Source organism: Vigna unguiculata, chromosome 8, assembly GCF_004118075.2.
Source record: "Vigna unguiculata cultivar IT97K-499-35 chromosome 8, ASM411807v1, whole genome shotgun sequence".
Classification (NCBI taxonomy): Eukaryota; Viridiplantae; Streptophyta; class Magnoliopsida; order Fabales; family Fabaceae; genus Vigna; species Vigna unguiculata.
The window spans coordinates 27,048,899-27,071,301 of record NC_040286.1 but is presented as its reverse complement, the minus strand read 5'-3'; the positions used below and the strand labels follow the sequence as shown (position 1 = coordinate 27,071,301).

General features: G+C 30.8%; 2 protein-coding genes across 2 annotated transcripts; one reads left to right on the top strand and one right to left on the bottom strand.

The window, feature by feature from the left end:
- The first annotated feature begins 2,075 nt into the window (after window positions 1-2,075).
- On the top strand, window positions 2,076-6,310 carry LOC114194552 (telomeric repeat-binding factor 2-like). The gene is made up of 5 exons (XM_028084868.1): window positions 2,076-2,222; window positions 2,315-2,504; window positions 4,192-4,278; window positions 5,577-5,936; window positions 6,109-6,310. Exons 1-5 carry the CDS (start codon window positions 2,146-2,148, stop codon window positions 6,148-6,150), a joined length of 756 nt encoding a protein of 251 aa, XP_027940669.1. The 5' UTR covers window positions 2,076-2,145; the 3' UTR covers window positions 6,151-6,310.
- Window positions 6,311-6,650: 340 nt separating this feature from the next.
- LOC114194550 (protein NETWORKED 2A-like) lies at window positions 6,651-13,204 on the bottom strand. Its single transcript, XM_028084864.1, has 3 exons — window positions 13,004-13,204; window positions 7,977-9,751; window positions 6,651-7,899 (listed from the first exon to the last, which is right to left on the bottom strand). Exons 1-3 carry the CDS (start codon window positions 13,095-13,097, stop codon window positions 6,844-6,846), a joined length of 2,925 nt encoding a protein of 974 aa, XP_027940665.1. The 5' UTR covers window positions 13,098-13,204; the 3' UTR covers window positions 6,651-6,843.
- Window positions 13,205-22,403: the final 9,199 nt, after the last annotated feature.

Below are 22,403 nucleotides of genomic sequence, written 5' to 3'. Positions count from 1 at the left end.
GAATACACATGACAACACTTGAATCCAAATAGACACACATGTAGTCATATTATCAGACACATAATCTTCGACTGCTTATGAAAATTAAATTTATTCATTAAATTTTAAAAGATAAAATTAATTCAAAATTTGGAAACAAAATAAAATGTAATTTTATATAAAAGTTAAAAATATATATTTAATCTTATTTTCTCATGAAAGATAGGAAACAACATTGTACTTTTCTATAAAAACTTCACCGTATTTTAATAGAAGTAGATTGATAATATTTATTTTAAATGATAAATTTTCAATTGAATTTATTAACGGTTATCGCAATTGCAATCAAATGTAAAAAAATATTTATAATTTATTAACTAAATGTGTTACTATAAAAAAACATAATTTCTTTAATTCTTATATCATATATAACCATTATTTTATATTTATTAATATATTTAAACAATATTTAACGAGAAGAGTTTCAGTAAGCAATCATAAATTCAGAAATCTATTAAATATTTAAAAAATAACAACTCCAATTTTTCTAATCCTTTAGGAGATTTTGTTTTAAAGTGATGAATAATGGTTTTACTTTGTAAAGAAAGAAATAGAAATACCAAAATAAAAATAATAACGATTATATTAAATACTATAAAATAAAAGTAATAATTTTTAATCTATTTTTGTAAACTTTAAAAAATAAAAGATAACAAATAAAATATAAATTTCAAGAAAAAAAATCATAAAATAAAAATATATTAAAAACTCTTAAAAATGTACTGCCAATCCACATCAAAGTTAAAATCATAGTTTATTATCAATCCATACTTTAATTGTATAATTGTCTCCGTGTCATTTCTTTTTTCTTTTCCAGTCATAACTAATATAATGAAAGATAGCGGACAACATTGTACTTTATTTATATAAAAACTTAATCATTCTTCTAATAAAAATGAATTGGATTAATGGTATTTATTTTAATGACTTTTTAATCAATAAATTTTCAATTGAATCTATTAACAATAATGTCACCACAATTGCAATCAAATGTAAAAAAAAAATGTATAACCAATATAAAAAATAACATGATTTATTTAATTCTTACATCATATATAATCATTTTCATATTTATTAATATATTCAAAACAATATTTAACAAAGGAGTTTCAATAAATAATCATAAATTCAGAAGTGTACCAAATGTTTTAAAAAACAACGACTTCAATTCGTCTAATTCCTCGAGAGATTTTTGTTAAATGTGATTAATAATGGTTTTACTGATTACATCTTCTAAGAAAAAAAATAGAAATACCAAAATACAAAATAATGAATAAATTAAATATTATAAAATAAAAATAATAACTTTTAATTTATTTTTTGTAATCATTAAATTAAAAGATAACAAATAAAATAAAAATTTCAATCAAAAAATCTCATAAAAAAAAAACTCACAAAAATGTACTCATACTCTACATCAATATTAAAATCTTATTTTATTATATATGAATACTTTAATTCTATAATGGTGTCCGTATCATTTTTATTTTCTGTTACAGTGAAAATAAATTCTAACAGTAAAATTCATAACAAAAAAATTAATATATATATATATATATACTAGTGTAAACACAGGCGCTATCGCGCCTGTGTGTATTTTTTAAATATGAATGATATTATATTAGTAGATGATAATAGTATAATGTTATTAAGTTAATATATAAAATAAATGTATATTTATTAAAAATAAAATGAAATAAATAGAGAGAATAATTGTTGATGAATAAAAAAAAGATAAACAATTTTATAAAAAATAGATAAAAATAATTATTAATTTTAAAAAATTAATAAATAATAATATTGTAAAGGGTATATTTGGTATTATAAAATGTGGACACAAAAGAGGGAATCCTCTTTATATTATTATTATATATTGTTATAGATATATATATATATATAAACATTTCATTATATAAGGGTGTTTTTGTAATCTGCAAGTTTCCCCATCCCAATCAAAGGATTTGTACTATCCAGTACATCCCTTCCCGTATATAAATGTTCCCAAGTTTATCCAAGGCGCACAAATTGCGTGGCACTAGAGAGAGAAACTGATTCGCCACTCAGAGTACAGAGAAAAATTCTTATTCTGCAACTTCCATTTACTCCATGGCTAGAGAGGTTAACAAGCAAGGCAGAGTTAAGGTTCCTTTCAGCGGAGAAGACACTGCTTCTCTGTTGCAACGGTCTCATTCCTTCGCTATGTTTTTATTTCTTTTTTAAATTATTTTCATCTCGTTTTGCTGTTTATTGTTGATCTGCGTGATACATCATGCAGATACGATGCACCAACGGTTTTGACGTTGCTTCAGGAATTGGCGAATTATCCGCATTCCAAGTTTAACTGGTATGATTTGGCGGCCAAAACGTCAACCGGAATTTCTAAAGCTAGAGAGTATCAAATGCTGTGGCGACATTTGGCGTATGGTCACTCCATGGAAAATTTGGACGACGATGCTCAACCTTTGGTTTGTACGCTTTTTAATTATGTGTGAATATGTTCTTGTTTAAACTTTGATTATTTGCATTATAATTTCTATTATCATGATCTATCTCTTTTTTCGTATTTTTAAGTTACATTTCTCAGATTAAGCAGCAACGTGTTTTTTTTTTTTTTTTTTTTTTTTTATTTCTACAAATTTTGACCGAGTTTTCCAAAGTCATTCATAATTCTGTCATTAATTGAGTGAGATGTCTGAGTTCATTGCGTGACTTGATGAGTTTCATCGAGAATGAATCTATTGTTACTATTAGTCTTGCTCTCAGAAAGACAGAATTTATGTTAATTGTATTTTTGGAATTTGTTAAGCCACAGTTTGATCAGCCAGAGACTTTAGCTTAATAATGTCTCAAGCATTTATTCCTTTATACTACTGTTTGATCATGGAGAAGATAGAGTTATTTAGGTTAATTATGATTTAGGTATTTAATCCTTTGGTAAGTGAGCAATGCAGGTAGACGACACATAGAAAATGCTTCAATAATTTATAGGGATTCAGTTTATGATTTATTATTAATTATTACTATATATTCAATCTTTTAACCTTCGTCTACCTTTTTTGTCTATCATGGAATCGGTCCCTTATTCTCTCTTCTTTTACTTTTTTTTATGCTCTTCTTATATCTTTTTTACGTCTCTTTTCTTTCGTACCTTTCTATCTACATTGCTTTGCCTACATATTCATGTCCTTCATGTCCATATGCTTGTACGCATTGTGTTTTACAATGCAAAAGAAAAGAGTCCTCTTTTTGTGAAGAGAAAGTGAGTGTTTACCTTCACTATTTTAGCCAGTAATCAAACACATTTTAAAAGAAAAAAAAAAGAAAAGCGAAATTGTTTCGGTTAAAGTAAAATAAAAAAGGTTAAATATATTTTATTTATTGTTAATATTTTTATTATAATAATATTATTTTATAATAATAAATTTAAATATTAATAAAATAGTTTGATTACGTTATAGTTATTTTATGACATAGTTGAATACATAATTATTATAATATATATACATAATCATTAATATTTATGACCTTTTACTCAAATCTTTTCCCTTTCCCTTAAATGCGAAAATAAGCTTACTTTCAATATTTATTAATAATTTTATTTCTTATTTTTTGTGTTTTTCTTTTCTTTCTTTACTTTTTGTATTTAACAAATCAAGCCTAAGAGTCCTTCTACCAGGACTTATAATTGTGAATGTCACCCCACCAAGCAAATTAATGCTATGATGTCACTTGCCTAAAAAAATTATGGGATATGTGGTAGCCTTTTATTCAAATTTTCCGTGCTCTTAATATCTTAGATCAAATCTAGATATACTATAAATTTCATAAATTCATAAGTTTCATAAATTCATAAATTTTCAGGCATTAATTCTTGCTGAAATTGCAATTAATGTTACTCCATACTATGATTTCTTTTTCAAGTATTCCATCCTAATAAAGTTTTAATGTTATTGCAATAAAGATAACAGTGTTTATTGTACTCAAGTAGTTATAGTTGTCATGAATGTTCACCGCATGCAGATTCATGAAAATTGCATCTCAGATCAGTTTAATACTCTCCGCCTGCGTTTACTGTTTTTTTTTTGTTTGCTCCATGCATTGAATTTGTATATCACTTTTATAGATTCATACATATTTGGGGGCTTTTTGTAGGATGATGACAGTGACTTGGAGAACGAACGAGAAGCATTACCCCGCTTAAACAGAGAAACTGCAACCGAAGCTGCAGCATTTGTTAAGGTGTGTTATAATAATCTACCAAATTACTAAATTTTATCCAGGTATGTTGTGCAGCTAATTGCATATTTGTTTCACCCAACACTTTCCAACTTTTAACTAAATATTTCAAATTTTGAAGATTGTGCACAATATTTTCTAAAAGATTATTATTTAACTTGAAAGAAGAATCTATCGTATGGGCTTCCTCCCATCTTTCCATTTTTTTTCTTTTCAATAAATTTCTTTCTCCATTTGAAGATGAACCAAATGGATTTTGGAGTCAACTTTTATTATTATTATTATTATTATTATTATTATTATTATTATTATTATTATTATTATTTTAACTTATAAAGAAGTCTAGCGTACCTAGCCTGAATTCGGATTTTTTAGTGTTATTCAATATTACTAGGCTGGTCTCATCCATTTCGAGCAACAGAAGATTTATATTTAAATCAATAATTCATAAATATTTTAAATTCCACATGGCTGCAGGAGCAAAATGAAAAAAAAAAATTAATAACATTTATAATGAACAATAGAAAGTCGTAAGTTTTATGAAATATTATTGGACCATGGGACATTATTTTTCTCAATATTATTGTAGTCAAAAGTTCCGTATTCTCAATTAGATAATCTAATTGTGTCATTAATAAAAAAGAACGGTTACTTTCGAGTTGTCATTGTCATAATTCTATTACCTAAATATTTTTCCAATTATATTAAAGCATATCAGTATCAGTTTCAGAAGAAGTGGTTCCATAATTTCAGAAAATTGTTAATAAACAGTTTTGAAGGTTGGTCACACAAATACTCAACATAGGCCAAAAACTTGAGAAAGCATTTTTGAACGGTAGTAATCAGAGTATGAGGTATATAGATAGATAGATAGGTTTTGTGAGCATCAATGTAAAGCTATGATGGGTCATGGGATTTTGGGTTTTGTTGGATTTAAGCTATAATGGATATTGGGATTTTGGTTTTGGTGTATCTAAAGCTATTATGCAGGGTTGTAAAGCTAGGATGGGTCCTTAGATTTTGGTTCTGTTGGAAGCAATTTTGCATTTTGTTGGATGAGACTGGACTGTTTTGATTGTGTGGCATTCAAATGAGTGTTGAGGCATTTATATTGAGTGAAGATAAACATAAATATACAGGAAGGAAGTAGAAGAAAAAAATTCAGAAAGTCATTCATATGTAGTTTAAGGAAAAAAGAAAAAAAGGATCTTCTTTAAAGAAGAGAAAGTAAGATAACAAATGTTTTATGACGGTTAATTCAGTTCACAACTGTATTAAATAATTTATAATTTATTCTTTAGGTAATTATTGCATCTTTTAAACTGGGTGAATCCAGTCCTTCGAGTTCAGTGATTGAAGCTCCGTTGACTATAAATGCTCTATCTACCACTGATAACAATGAAAGTTGGAGCAACACCGATATTATTTTTCCAGTAACAGTGAAGAGACAGACACTGCCAAATACATCATCAACCAGAGTTGTAGAAGCCAGTGGTTCAGTCCGTAGTAACACATTTATTAAAAAGAAAAGAGAACCATGGTCGGAGCAAGAAGACCTGCAATTACGAGATGCCGTTCAGAGATGGGGTGAAGGTAACTGGGCAACTATGATTAAGAAAGATGACTTCCCTATCAAGAGGAGCACCTCACAATTATCTAAGGTGTTTTATCGATTCTAAACTTCTATAACATTATCAACATTCGCTTATTTATTAATCAAGAAAGTAAATTTTATTTTAAGGGATAAAATCTAGTCATTATGTAATCTCATTATTAATAATTATTATAACTTTTCATGTTAGATATTGTCAATGATAATTTAAATACTTGCAGAGGTGGAGCACATTGCGAAAGAGAGAAGGCGACATCAATTGATATCACAACCTACCCCCTGAACTCACAACTGATCACTCAATTTTATTTGTCCTCTTGATGAACAATTCATTACGAATTATCAATGTGATTTTGATTGTTTTTAGTTCTGAAAAATTGCACACCATCTCTAAATTCAATATTTGTCTATAGTCATTTTCATGAACACAATACTTCATAGACTGAATCAACAAGTTATTTGTCTAATATTTCAATAAGAATTAGTTGGATAAAAACAATGTTGCTATGAACTTCACAAAGTGAAACCATAGTATTAATAATATAACATTGAGATGCAATATATCAAAAAGACACTTGTAAAAAACTGTTTTTCAGACTGCCATGCCTGTTAATGGTTAAATAAAAAACACATAAGTATTCATAATTATTTGGCAAGGGGAAACTTCTGCCATAAACAACTACAAAGATAAAGAATTTTATATTTAAAAATGCATGTCATATCATATTATGAAACTACACATGCAGAAGGCTACACCCTGAAATAAAGATAAAATTCCAATTGCTTTTATACAGATGAACCCACGCACTTTAAGAAAGGATTGTAAGTCAATCTTGCAATTAGAAGCAAAACCAATTCTGAAATTAAAAAAGCACGAGGACTCAGCTTTTATATATTATCACAATCACAGTGTTACATAATTTAGAGTTGAATCCAAGTACTGGTGGAAAGTTGTTCTAAATTGGAGCTTGTGCTTCATTGAAACTGTGTTGTCTTTGCAATGATGGGTTGACACATGCAAACAGTGAAGGATGATTCTTTTGCTTCTTTAACTTGACTCCAAACAAGAAAGACCTCAAGGGTATTCGAGCACGACTACTGGATTTTTTGATCTGGGCGGCACTCTTATTACTAACACCAATAGCTTCATCTAGCTCATCAAGTGTCTTCTCAACATCAACTTTCATTCCCTTCACAAGGCTAAGACCTGCTTGCAGTTCACTTGCAACCTTGTTGTTCTCTTGCTTCATGTTCAGAATCTCACCTTGAAACTTTGCAGCTTGGTACTTGCTAATGAGCTCAGCCTGGTCGGCTCCGGATCGGGCGTTCGCCGCTCGTGATATCTCATCTTGGATGTTGCTCAAAGATGAGTACCTTCCTTGCAGTTCATCCTGAAGCACTGCATTGTGTTCCACCCACAGTGATAACTCAGTTCTTATTTCTCTAAGGTGTCTGAATATTGGCCTCAGTTCAGATTGCATATGTTGTTGTTTATTATTTGTATGCCCTTCTAACTTGTCGTTTCTTTCCTTTATCATTTTCAGCTCAGCTTTCAAGTCCTGAACAGAGTTTTGGAATTTCTGAATCTGATGAACTGAAGTGCTAAACCTCAACCAGAACTCCAAGTTCTCTTCCATCAAGTCGTCGATGGCTGAACGGAATTTCTGTTCCATGTTCGAAAGGTCATGGCGCTTATCCTGATTTTCCATGAGCCTGCCAAGTGTCATTTTCAGAGATAATATACTTCTCGTGCTTTCAGTTTCACCGTGATGTTCTGAGTAAGGGGTGACTGCATTTGCATCTGCATTTAAATTTAAATGTAAAACTTCTGAGTCTGACCCATACGCTCTTTGACTTGCTCTTCGAAGATTTGCTTCATTGGGTGTATATTTGTATTCCGTGGTGTTGGTGTTGGGACTTTCATCAGGATTTGCATCTGGCCAGTTTAGCTTCTGACGTAAAAACTGTATCTCTTTGTCCTTTGCCACAAGAGCATTCTTCATCTCTCTTAACTGCAGGCAAAATTCTACATCTGTAAAAGTTGATATCTAATATAACCTTATTCGGAAGTAAACAAATAATCTCTTACCTGAAGTGTCAACTCAAAAATGCTGTCCCGGCTTCTCTTTTCCACATCATTGAGCTTAGCCCTGACCTCCTTATAGTTCATTAAAACTGATGTGTACTCCTCCAGCAGAATCTTTTCTCTGTCATCTAATCCACTCATAAACATCTGCCTCCAGTTAGGTTGATCTCCCTCACTAGTGTCCAAATCCTGTGATTCATTGTCAACAGTGCTCACTGTATCAGATGAATTATCATTTTCATGGAATGGCAGCTTCTGAATCCTTTCATTAAGAAAACTACTCCCAATCGAAACAGACTTCTTATGAATATTTGCACGACGGTTTTCCCTTATTTTCTTGACATCTAAGTTATTAACTAACATGTTAGCACCATGTTTTTCAGACTTTTTCAATGGTATACCATCAGAAGCAGTTCTCTTCTTCCCGTAAAGTACCAAGTTCTCCTCCTCCTCATCTGGTTTCATGTAAGTCAATTTTCCAGAAAGGTGCTCAAGGTTACAGGTAGCTTCAGTAAAGTGCGTTTGGAGGGTGTTGTCTTGACTTCTGACACTTCGGTTGAGCATTTTAAGTCTCCACAACTCTCGCTCTAATTCCTTTAGCTTCTTCTTGGTAACTTCTGAGTCTTCTCTGAGCATTTCCTTGTCTTCTTCCAACTTTCTTATGTTTGTCTGAAGTCCATCTGTGTCTGATCTCAGTCTCTTCACCAAGCCAGTCTGAGATGAAACCGCTGTTTCCAAGGTACAAACCTTATTTACAAGCTCATCAATGCACTCAGCCATTTCAGTCACAGTGAAGGAATTCCTTGAATCTTCCTCCAACTTTCGTTTAATCTTCTCTCTCAATAGCCCCACATCATGCGCCTCCTGCTCCAACCGATCCATCTCTTCATCTATGCTTTTTTGATCTGTTTCTATACTCTTACACTTGTCCCCATCATCATGCTCTAGCTGACTCGTCATATATTTAGAAATGAATTGGTCTCTTAGGGTCTCAAACATCTCGTGAGCCTTCTTAACCCTTTCATACTCCTCTTTAGCTTCTTTGGATGCTTGAACCTGTATCTCTTTCAACTTGTCCAGAGTCTCTTGGCATGATTTTAGAGCTGTGGCTGCCATCAAAGTTCTTGCATCATTGTCTTCTATCACTGTCCCAACACCAAACTCATCTTGCAAGCTGCAAACCCTTTTCTGTGTTGCTGCGATCTCGTCTTCAATTGACCAGTACTTTTGATAGGCGCGTTCATACAAACTCCTCACGAACTCTTTCTCAGTTTGCTGCGACAATATTTCTTTCTGAAGATTGTCAATTTCTACCAAAGCTTCCTCCTTGGTCAGGCCTGAACATGAAATTGTTGGAAGGTATTTTACAGAGCTAGGAGTCTTCTTAAGTGTGGCCTTTCTGGAGATCAACATGGTCTGACTTTTAAAATCCTTCTTTGGGGTTTTTGGAACCTTAGGAATGGATGGTTTATCATGTGTTTGATTGTTGGGGTCTGATGATAATGAATTAGTTCCTGTGTCACTTTCTTCTTCCTCATCTTCTTCAATAGGACATGGGACTTGGTCTGGGAAAACACTGGCTATAGTGCGGTTCGCACTTTGAAGTTCCTTTGATAAATGATCATATCTGTCTGCTAAGGCTTTATATGCTCGAAAGGTTTCTTCCACAAAATTTGCCAACTCTGGTCTCTTCTTGTAATACATTTCAGCCCTCTTAGCAAATGAGTCCCCTTCATCTCGCAGCACAACGAGGGCTTCATTCACCTTTTCTTCCATATCTGTCATTATTTTTTTCCCTCATCATTCACTCAATTTTATTCCAAAACTTAAAGCATAGCAATAATGAATATGAGAATGAGAACTTCTGTTCTTATCTATTATGCACCCATGAAACTGATAGAACTAACTATGCCATTATCCTATTTCATTCTTAATGTCATTAATTAATTCATTTCCCTGTGTTCCTATCATTTTGCATCCCTTTCTCTAAAACCATGTCTTGTTAAGTGTATGCATATTTAGTCCTGAGAAAATGGTGCATTGAAAAAAATGCAGCTACTATCATTGAAACGAAAAGCTTCATTTTTTATGCATTCAAATTACCGGCTGATCATTCCATTCCTATTATTATTGTTGGTCCTGGAACTGGCTTGGCACCTTTCAGGGGATTCTTACAGGTACATGAACATTTTACAGATAGTTTAGTTTTTAAATATCTATCGAAAGCAGGTACTGAACATTCCTTTATTATTGTTGTAGTTTTTATAGGGTATACTGATTTTTAACTGAAGAGGGGAGATTTTGGGGGAAATGTAGAATAGAGAGTTGAAGGACAGAGAGGAATCAGATAGAAACTACCTAAATATGTAAATCAACCACGATAATGAGCAAAAATATAAAATACACGATTCTTATTCTTAGAGAATTAGAAGCTCCAATTCAAGTCCTAGTTTATCGTAAAACTGTAGTTTACCTAAATGATTAAGTGGTTGTTTGGGAAAATAGATTGTTGTGAGAAGTACTTATTTTTCAAAAATTCTTCCAAGAAATTGGCAAAGATAATGATTATTTCTTTAAAGTAAATTGGACCAAATACACAATAATTTTGTGGAATTTGATTTCTCAAGGAGGATATCTTTACGTCTGTGGCGATGCTAAAGGTATGGCAAGAGATGTTCATCGGACCCTTCATACCATTGTCCAGCAGCAGGTGCTGATTGTCTCTTTTCATCCATTCTTTTCCCCAACACTTAGGCTTGGAAGCGTCTCATTTTTTTAGTCCCACTCATGTATATAGAGTGTCACTTTTAACTTGACGTGAAATCAAAATCATCTTTTAAAATGTAAAAGGTTAAATATATTGTTCCAGAATAATTTTTATTTTTAATCTTTATTAATAATTGAATTTACTCATCGTAATTATAAGATATTAAAGATTTATTAAAGATTTGTTGATGTGATAAATAACTATCATCGACAACTTTGATATAGACACACACGGATCGATCTATGAATATAAGTGTCATTACATACCAGCATATGTTAATATATGAATACACATGACAACACTTAAATCCAGATAGACACACATGTAGTCATATTATCAGACACATAATTTTCGATTGCTTATGAAAATTAAATTTATTCATTAAATTTTAAAAGATAAAATTATTTCAAAATTTCAAAATTTTATATGAAAGTTAAAAATATATTTAATCTTATTTTCTCATGAAAGATAGAAAACAACATTGTACTTTTCTATAAAAACTTCACCATATTTTAATAGAAGTAGATTGATAACTATTTATTTTAAATGATAAATTTTCAATTGAATTTATTAACGGTCATCGCAATTGCAATCAAATGTAAACAAATATTTATAATTTATTAACTAAATGTGTTACTATAAAAAACATAATTTCTTTAATTCTTATATCATATATAACTATTATTTTATATTTATTAATATATTTAAACAATATTTAACGAGAAGAGTTTCAGTAAACAATCATAAATTCAGAAATTTATTAAATATTTAAAAAGTAACAACTCCAATTTTTCTAATCCTTTAGGAGATTTTTTTTAAGTGATGAATAATGGTTTTACTTCGTAAAGAAAGAAATAAAAATACCAAAATAAAAAAATAATAAATATATTAAATACTATAAAATAAAACTAATAATTTTTAATCTATTTTTGTAATCTTTAAAAAATAAAAGATAACAAATAAAATATAAATTTCAAGCATAAAATAAAAATATATTAAAAACTCTTAAAAATGTATTGCCAATCCACAGCAATGTTAAAATCATATTTTATTATCAATCCATAATTTAATCGTATAATTGTCTCCGTATCATTTTTTTTCTTTTCCAATCATAACTAATATAATGAAAGATAGCGAATTGTACCTTTTTTATATACAAAACTTAATCATTCTTCTAATAAAAATGGATTGGATTGATGGTATTTATTTTAATGACTTTTTAATCAATAAATTTTCAATTGAATCTATTACCAATAATATCACCATAATTGATATCAAATGTAAAAAAAATATGTATAACCAATATAAAAAAATGACATGATTTGTTTAATTCTCACATCATATATAATCATTTTCATATTTATTAATATATTCAAAACAATATTTAACGAAAAGAGTTTCGATAAATAATCATAAATTCAAAAGTGTACTAAATGTTTTAAAAAACAACAACTTCAATTCGTCTAAATCTTTGAGAGATTTTTGTTAAATGTGATTAATAATGGTTTTACTAATTACATCTTTTAAGGAAATAAATAGAAATACCAAAATACAAAATAATAAATAAATTAAATATTATAAAAAAATAATAACTTTTAATTTATTTTTTGTAATCATTAAATTAAAAGATAACAGATAAAATATAAATTTCAAGCAAAAAATCCCATAAAAAAAAAATTCATAAAATTGTACTCACACTCCACATCAATCTTAAAATCTTATTTTATTATGGATCAATGCTTTAATTACAACCACAACCACAACAACAACAACAACAAACACAATTACAACAACAACAACAACAAACACAACTACAATAACAACAATAACAATAACAATAACAATAACAACAACAAAGACTAATATAGTGAAAATAAATACTAACGGTAAAATTTATAGAAAAGAAAAAAAAACTAATATATATACATGTCATTTTGCATCCCTTTCTCTAAAATCTTGTTAAGTGTATGCATATTTAGCCTTGAGAAAATGGTGCATTGAAAAAAATGCAGCTACTATCATTGAAACGAAAAGCTTCATTTTTTATGCATGTGAATTGAAAGACATCTTAATCAACAATTCTCCACAAAGTTTAGGAAATCAAGAGAAAATGAGAATGTGGGTAATTCTAAAATCGCCTAAGATTGATGATTTGCTACGTTCTGGTTCTTAATATCCAATATATGATTTGATGTTACTAGAGAATTTTAAAAATAAAATAATAGTCGGATTGATTATTGAGGTTTCATACTGAGAAACGTACCTTGGAGGCTTTGATCCAGCCATTTTGACTGCTTTGTCCTGATGTGGCTGGCCCACCACCATGAATATGCATTGCTTGCTGCCCTTTGCAACATGTTTGTCGTAGGTAGCAATCATGCACTTTCAACCCATTGAAGTAAAATGTTGATGACGAAGATGTGACACAAGAAAATAAGGTCCCACAACAGAATTTATGATCTGAGTACAGGTTTGATGTTCTTTAGGGTAGTGATTAATGAAATCATGGGGAAAAGAAAAGCATAGGTTGGCGAAAATGTCCTCATATGAGGATAAACATGGAGAGGAGTATACTTCGCCCCATACATACGTGTAAGGTGTTGCTCCTTTGAAGAGCACAAACATTGGAGAGCTTAACTTTTGGTTGGTTCCCAACCTAAAAAAAGGAATTTAACAAACTTTGTACAATGCCAAAAAAATGAATTTAACAAGAACATGAATATGAACACTTTCAGTCTCATTTTTCTTTCTTTTGTTATTTTGGGAAAGCAGTTTTCAACTATTCAGTAACAACCAGCTAATTAGTTCCAACTTTCAAAAAAATTGGAAGAAATTATCTATTACAACAATGCTATAAGTTACAAATTGTTTTTCATGCATTAGGTAAGAAGGGAGATATCTTTTTCTACTAACCTAATTTATAATAAAAATTATTAATGGTAGCATTATTTTTATTGAACAGGATTGATAAAAATAGTCTAAACAAATTCTTGAGAATATGCAACACTTTTTTTTACTAGTAAGCACACTAATTACATATAAGGTGAATTTAATTAAGATGCATTCATCTAGCTATTTATCCAATATTCGATTGAATTGACGCAAAGATGTATTTAGTGTTAGAAATGGAATATAATTATAAATAGGTATATGCCTAATTGGACTCTACACGTTACTCGTGTGTTTTCTCAAAAGTTGCAAAAGAAAATTTTATTCTTTTGGTATGAAATGTATAGATGGGGATAACTTGATTTTGTTAGATGAGGTATCATTGGCTAAAATTTTAGTTCTTTAGAAATTGTTGTATGATTGTTTATCTATTGATTTTGAGGTTAAAAAAATGAGTGGTTTTATGCTCTATATGTTCTTCGTGTGGTTAATAATCTTGAATTTTTCTCTCATTTGTTTTTCCAATGTTCTATTACTAAACGATTGTGAAAAAGATTGAAAGAAGTTTTTAAGAATTTGCAATTTTATTCTTTGGATTTGGTTGTTCAGTTTATGAAGTCTCCTTGTTGTGCTTTGCTTAAAGTGATTAAAATAACAATTATTACTGCAATTATTTGAATGATCTAGAGGATGAGAAATCACAATAGATTTCAGAATCCAATTGCGAGATTTTTCAAATTAAGGAGTTAGTGCTTATGGCTGGGAATAAATCTAAGAAGCACATGAGTAATACTGCTTCTGATTTTTTGGTATTGAAAATTTTCAATATTCAAACTAGGGAGGGTAGGGTGGTTTCATTTGTGGATGTAATATGACAAGTTTCATATGCTAATTGACTTAAAATGAATATTGATGGTGCAAATAGGAGTTGTCCCGGTTTGGCTTCATGTGTTAGTATTTTTAAAGGAAGTCAGGTGAATATGTGGGTAGTTTTTCAATTTTTTTAAGGGTACATACTTCTATTTATGCTGAGTTTATCAAGACCATTTATCCTTTGTAGCATGCTTAAACACATAGATTTTGATTGGAAAGTGATTATTCTTTAGTCTATCATGGTTTTTAGATTAAAAGTTCTTTGGAGTCTTATAGGAAGATGGTGTCCGTGCTTAAATGTTTGTACACATATATAGTTCAAAGTTTGTCATGTTTTTTGTGTGATATGTTAGTTAATTTAGCTTTCATTAATATAGAATAATAGAAGTGATTTAATGTTTTATACTTCCATATATTTATTTAGATATTTTTCATAATACATTTAGTTTGTCTATGTTTCGTGAAGTATAAATTTTATCTTGGGTTTGGTGTGATCTCCTATGCTTTCTATTCTTTTGTTTTATTTTTTTTTCTAATAAATTTTCATGTAATAAATGATTGATGAACTTTGAGATGTCAATATAGCTAGAATGTCAAAGTAATAATGTCTTATATGACATTATTTGAATATATATATATATATATATATATATATATATATATATATTGAAATAGTGTAATATGTTTTGAGAACGTTATATTAATGATAAAACTGTTACTAACTATTAATGACTAAAATTAGGGAATGTGAGTTAATAAAAATTTTATGAACTATACTTTTTTAAATTTAAAATATATTATACTAAAGAAAAAATAATTGATGGATTGTGATTTTCATAAAAATGTTATACAATAAGAATAATAGTTTATCTTATTTATAATTAATTTAAATGGAAATATAATTAAAAAATTCATTTTATATCTTAAATTAATTTATTATAATCATTGATAGAAAATTATTTTTACCAGTTTTAATCATTGATGATATCATTAAATAAAGGTTTAATTAGTCATCTGATCTCTGTTTTTAGCTTAAAAATATCGGCTTGGTCCTCCAATTGTTTAGTCTCAATTTAGTCCTAATTCATAAAAAATAATGCAATTTGGTCTTGATTTGTGAAAATTTGATGCAATTTGGTCATTTTCATTAAATTGTTTGGAACAGGTTAATGATTTTTTATCAACATTGTCATTAGGAATATGTTAATTATGTCAACATAAGAAACTACCCCTATTAACAACTTCTATTTTGATGAAAAGTCATCAATCTATTTTAATAAATTTAACACAGAAATGACCAAATTGTATTAATTTTTCACAAATCAGAATCAAATTGCATCAATTTTCACAAATCGAGATAAAATCGAGGTTCACAAAAATAGGAGGACCAACTAAACGTTTTTAGATGTAAATAGGAAACAAATAACTAATTAAACCTTGAATAAACAATATTATGTTATACTATTAAGTAGAACAATTAAATAATTGGATACATTTTTGTATCAATATGTTTTTTACAAAAACAAATTGTAGAAATGAAAAGAGGTCAACTTAACAAATTATATAACCTTAGTAATATTCTATTAATAATAATAATAATAAATTTTAATGAGTAAATATGAATGGATTAAATGAGCTGAATTAATTATTTAATGTGTATAGTATAATTTACAAATCAATGTTGTTGTTAGGTTTAAGGTTGTCATTAGTGTTAAATGATGTCTTATGCTTGTTATAAATGTTTGATGAGATAGAAGAAGTTTTTGGTAATTATGGGATGTTGTATAACATTTTCTAATATATATATATATATATATATATATATATATATATATATATATATATATTCTTTAATCGGGAGATTTTCACTTAAACTTTGGTCATTTCTTTTATGCTATATTTGGATTTGAGGATGGATTTGAGAGAGTGAATTTAAGTAGATTTGAGAAAAAAAGAAGATGAAAGTGTAGTTGTTTAGGTTAAGGGGAAGATGGTGAGAAATGAAGGAATTAAAAAAAAAGTTGATGAAAATTAGTGAATGATGTGATAGATTTAATAAATTAAAAATTATTATGAATCTTTTGGAATGGTGATCGATGTACATGGGACTTACCATGGAGGAGAGAGTGGTTTGAATGGGAGAGGAATATGTTGACTCTTTTCATGTGTGAGATCAAAGGGAGAACTTTGAATAGAGATAAAGAGGATGAAGGGATATGGAATGATGGGGAAACAGATGATTATACAGTAAAATCTGCATATAAGATGTTAAATAGTGGAATTAAAGATGAGGAAGCATTTTTATACGACCTCTTTTGGAAAACAAAAGCCTTACCAACAACCCCACACTTCTCTTAGTGCATCATTATTAATGAGATTGTCACACGAGACAACTTACAACACATGGGTGTAGAGCTGGATAATAGAATGTGTGTCATGTGTCAATCTTGCGATGAAACAGTTTCAAATCCATTCTTTACCTGTAAGATAACTACACACATATGGAATTTGTGCGATTTTGGGCAGGGTCATCTTCTGTGTATCATAATAGTGCAAAGATACATTTTTGTCATTTGAACATCTTTGTTTAAATAAGAAGTATAATACAACGTGGAAATGTATGAGGATGATAATAGTTTGTAGCATTTGGGTTCATAGGAACAACATAATTTTCATAAATGTAATAGCAGATGCTGAGGAAATTTTTTCAGTTACACAAATTAGAGCTTGGGTATGGATTTCTAATAAATATTCATCAACTAGTTTCTCATATTCTGATTGGTTCATGTGCCCAACCACATGTCTAAAATCATTACGCATTTAATCACATAAAAAGAAATTATTTTAGCCTTGTTGATTATCTTCTTCGATTTCTCCTTCATTGTATGATACATGTTTGTGTTGCTTTTATCTGTGTGAGTGGTGGTTGTTGTCCTTCTCTTTCTAGGTAGATTCATTATCTGGGTCTTTAACTCTCCATGGCACCATTTTGCGGACTTGACAGACCCAAGTTTCAAAAACCATGAGCCAAAATGATGCCCATGGAATAACTCATCTTTTAATTGCTTCTTTAAATGTTTGGCTTTTGAAAATCATGAAGATATTAAACAACAAAAGCAATAAAGTGAGAGCGACATTAATAATAGAGAATCCAACAAGTCCTGGGAAGTTAGTTTCAATGGGAATCATAAGGATACAAGACAATCTAAAAGAAAGTTTATATTATTGTAACTTTAGATGTGAGAAACACTTTTGACATTTGTTGGACTATATGTTTTTTTGGTTGGTATTGTAATTGTTAGAAATTTTGTGAGTATGATTTTTGCAAGAAGTTTTTGTCTTCTGTCCTGGGGTTGTTGAGGGAACTACCCATTGTTATAAATATATATTTATAAGTGTATTGCAAAAAATATTAACATTGCGGTTGTTGCAATGTTCGCAAGCTTTCCTCCTTTTTCGGTTTGGTGCATGCCGTTGCAACAAACTTTCCTCCACAAGTTGATCCCACTTCCACAAATCATGGAATATTTGCTTTCATCACCAGGCTTTAGATACAGAGCATGGGATTTTTTTAAACCCATTCATCATCTATAAATAGGTGCTTAAATCCTCTTCCAAAACACACATTTTCTCATCTCTCTTTTTCTTGTCTTCTTTCTTTTCTCCCTTCTCTTATATCTTGGTTATACATACTCTATTTATGAGTTATCTTGCTAGTTTCTGAGACCTTCGGAAATTCCGAGAAGTTCCTGTTGTATCTTAGGGGACTTGTGTAATACACCGCAGATAAGTCCTTAAGGTAGGGAATCTACACGCCTCGAGAAGTTCGAGTCATGATTTTATCAGTTAATACAACAATCTTAAGGACTTATGACTGACAACAACAACACATCCTCTACAGAGAATCCAAATATTGTTTCCGAAACTCAGACGGTCTTTGTGAAACCCTTTCCGGATGTGTCAAAAATCGAGGTATTCTTTGGATAGAGCTTCCGACACTGGCAAGAATGTGTTTCTACCCTTTTAGACATATATGGAGTTGTTACTGCTCTCACATCTTCAAAACTCAACTCCAATATCCTTTCAAAACAAGTTAAAGACTAGATTCGTGCAAACAAGGCATGTCAACACACTTTACTTAGTGGATTTTCTAATGACCTGTTCGATGTGTATTGTTCATACAAGGAAGCAAAAAAAATTGAGATTCTTTGATCCTTAAATATATTGCTGAAGATATAGTCAGACAAAGATTCATCATAGGAAACTACTACTGCTGGGAGATGATTAAAGATAAGGACATTAAGATTCAAATCAATGAATATAACAAGCTGCTTGAAGATATCAAAGCAGAGAACATAATCCTTCCTTATCAGTTCGTTTCAGAACTCTTGATCGAGAAACTACCATTATCTTGACTAACTATAAACAACAGCTGAAACACAGGCACAAGAAGATGTCGTTTCAAGAGCTCATTACACACATTGTAGTCGAAGATACCAACAGGCATGAATGTGCTACTGCAAGGGTCAAAGCATTATCTACAAAAAATAACATTGTAGAAGAAAAACCTGCTCCAAAAAGGTACGAGAATAAACCTGGTCACAATAAGAAAAATAATTTCTGAAATTCCTGTCCCAAAGGATCTAACCCCATCTTTAAGAAAAAGGGAAATTGCATCGTAGGTGGGAAGCCTGGCCATCATGCACCTCAGTGTAGGCATAGAGCAAGAAACAACAATTCTCCTAGGGCAAATATAGCCCAAGGGGAAGATACTATAGTTGTGGTCATTTCACAAAAAAATTTGATGACCAATGTGAGTAAGTGGGTGGTAAACTCTGGTGCTACCAGGCACATATGTGCAAACATAAGTGTTTTTACCTCTTATACCAGTGTAGGGGATGAAGAATAACACGTCTATCTTGATGACTCCAGGATAACTCATGTCCTAAGGAAAGGAAAGTTTCTTTTGAAACTAATATCTAGGAAAAATCTAGCCTTGAGTGATGTGCTGCATGTGCCCTCTATTAGAGTTAATATGATATCTGTAGCACTACTTGAAAAAGTTGGGGTTAAAGTGTCATTCAAATTTGACAAGATTGTAATGACAAAAAATAATGTTTTCGCAGGGAAGGGATATTCTGATCAAGGTCTCTTTGTACTCAATATTTCAGAAATTATTAATAAATCTTCTTTTGCTTATATCGTTGACTCATATGATATGTGGCATGCTAGATTAGGACATGTGAATTCTTCATATGTTATGAAATTGCAACGACTAGGATTAATTAATATGCATGATAAACAAAGTGGTAAGTGTGATATATGTGTAGAATCTAAAATAACAAAGAAAACTTGATATCCTGTAGAACGTCAATCTGAATTGTTAAGGTTGATTCATTCTGATCTAGTTGACTTAAAATAGACTATGTCTACAGGTGGTAAAAATTATTTTGTAACCTTTATAAATGATTATTCTAGATACATCAAAGTGTACTGAATCAAGCATAAATATGAAGCTTTCGATGTGTTTTTAAAGTATAAGGTAAAAGTAGAAAATCAATTGAATAAGAAAATTAAGAGGATTAGATCATATAGAGGTGGTGAATATGTTTTGTTCAATGAATATTGTGTTAGAGAATGTATCATCCATGAAGTAACCCCACCATATTCACTTGAGTCTAATGGAGTAGCTGAGAGAAATAATACAATTAAGGAAATGATGAATGCCATGTTTATTAGTTCTAGTGCACCTGATAACCTTTGGGGAGAAGCCCTTCTTACTGCATGTTTTTTTACAAAATAGGATACCTCATAAAAAAACCGGTAAAACACCTTATGAGTTGTGGAAATGTTATCAACCTAATCTTAGATATCTAAGAGTGTGGGGATGCCTAGCTAAGGTAATGTTACCCGATCCTAAGAAAAGGAAAATGGGCTCTAAAACCTCTGATTGTATTTATTTAGGCTATGTTGAACATAGTGCTACCTATAGGTTTCTTGTTCTTTAAAGTGATATGATTGAACATAATACTATTGTGGAGACAAAAAATGTTTAGTTTTTTGAACATATATTTCCTTTAAAGGTTAGTGAGACATCTATATAATCTATAAATAATAATAGTAGCTGAGAGAAAGAATAAAGTTGTTAAGGAAATGATGAATGCCATGCTTATTAGTTCTAGTGCACCTGATAACCTTTGGGGAGAAGCCCTTCTTACTACATGTTTTTTTACAAAATAAGATACCTCATAAGAAAATCGGTAAAATACCTTATGAGTTGTGGAGAGGTTATCAACCTAATCTTAAATATTTAAGAGTGTGGGGGTGCCTAGCTAAGGTAATGTTACTCGATCCTAAGAAAAGGAAAATAGGTTCTAAAACCTCTGATTGTATTTTTTTAGGCTATGTTGAACATAGTGTTGCCTATAGGTTTCTTGTTCTTAAAAGTGATGTGATTGAACATAATACTATTGTGGAGACAAAAAATGTTGAGTTTTTTGAACATATATTTTGTAAGATCCGTAGAATTTAATTAATTAAATAATTAATTAATTAATAAATGCGAGTAGGTAGTGTATTTATGACATTAAATTCTAATAGGTATGATGTGAAAAAGTACTAGCTTAAGTGGTTGAGAGAATTGTGATTGTGTGAGAGGACTTGGGGTTCAAGTCCTATGTGTGCCAAATTGGGTGTTGTTTAATTATTATTGTTTTAATAATATGTTGGAGCATGTTTCGTATGATATAATACTTGAATTGTGTGAGTTAGCAAGAAACATGAGTGGGCTTGATGGTTTAGTATTGATTTGGCTTTGGCATGGTTGTGGGTTCGAACCTTGGTGGACTCAAATTTAACTTTCTTTTTGCTAAAAAGTTAGTGTGGCCTGAATATGAAAGGGTAGAGACAACCCTAGCAGAAGGGGCAACCAAGGGGCTTAAAAATAACCAAAATAATGGGTCTTGAATAGTAATTAAAATATCATTAAGGCTATTTTCGTTTTTGCACTTAACACCACTATTAAGGCACCTATAAAAGGTCAAAATTATGTGAAAAGAGGGTTTCTGCAGTTCGGGTTTTGTTTTTGAGTAGGGAGCGAATTGGAGAGGATTAGAGACTACCTAGGGCAAATTGTGGGAGCACTAAGGGATTTTGTGTTGGGCAAGAAGAAAAGTTGTAACATTATACTTTTGCAAGAGGAAATTTCAGGTTAGGGGAGTTGAACCCGTAATATTATGTTTTGGTCTGATTGTATGAAATTGATGACTTTATGCCATGGATTTCGTGTTGGTCATGTGATGAATTTGGGGTTTGGGTGGTTAGTACTGTTTTATTGAGACTTTTACCTAATTGCATGAACATGATGGGTATTTTGTGCTAAGTATGCTGCTATTGTGCAAATTTGGGGTTGGGGGCCTTTATTGCGTCTAAATTATGCTTGTTTTGTTGGTACAATGTTGTCAAACTGAATTGGTATGATTTGGAATGTGTTTTGGGTCTCTGGTGCAATGTTTGTGTGCATGAAACAGTGTTAGAGTCTGCAATTCTCACTCAAGCGAGCAAGGCTCGCCTAGGCGAGATATGCAGGGACTCGTACCTCTTTTCTGCTCGAGGCATTCGCTCAGGCAGAGGGTTTTTGGGTTTGGGCGAAAGGTCATCTCTCTTAGACGAGTGAGTCTCGCTTAAGCGAGAACTCGAGAGGGTTGGGTGATTTGGCTTGGCATCCCGCTCAGACGGGGATCCCATTCTTTGAGCGAAAGAGTCTCTCGCTCAGGCGAGAGTCTCTCGCCTAAGTGAGAATTCGAAGAATGTTCTGATGTTGGCTTAACTCCCAACCAGGCGAGAGATGTGATTCTTGGGCGAAATGTGATCTCGCACAGGCGAGTGTTCAAGGCTGGTTT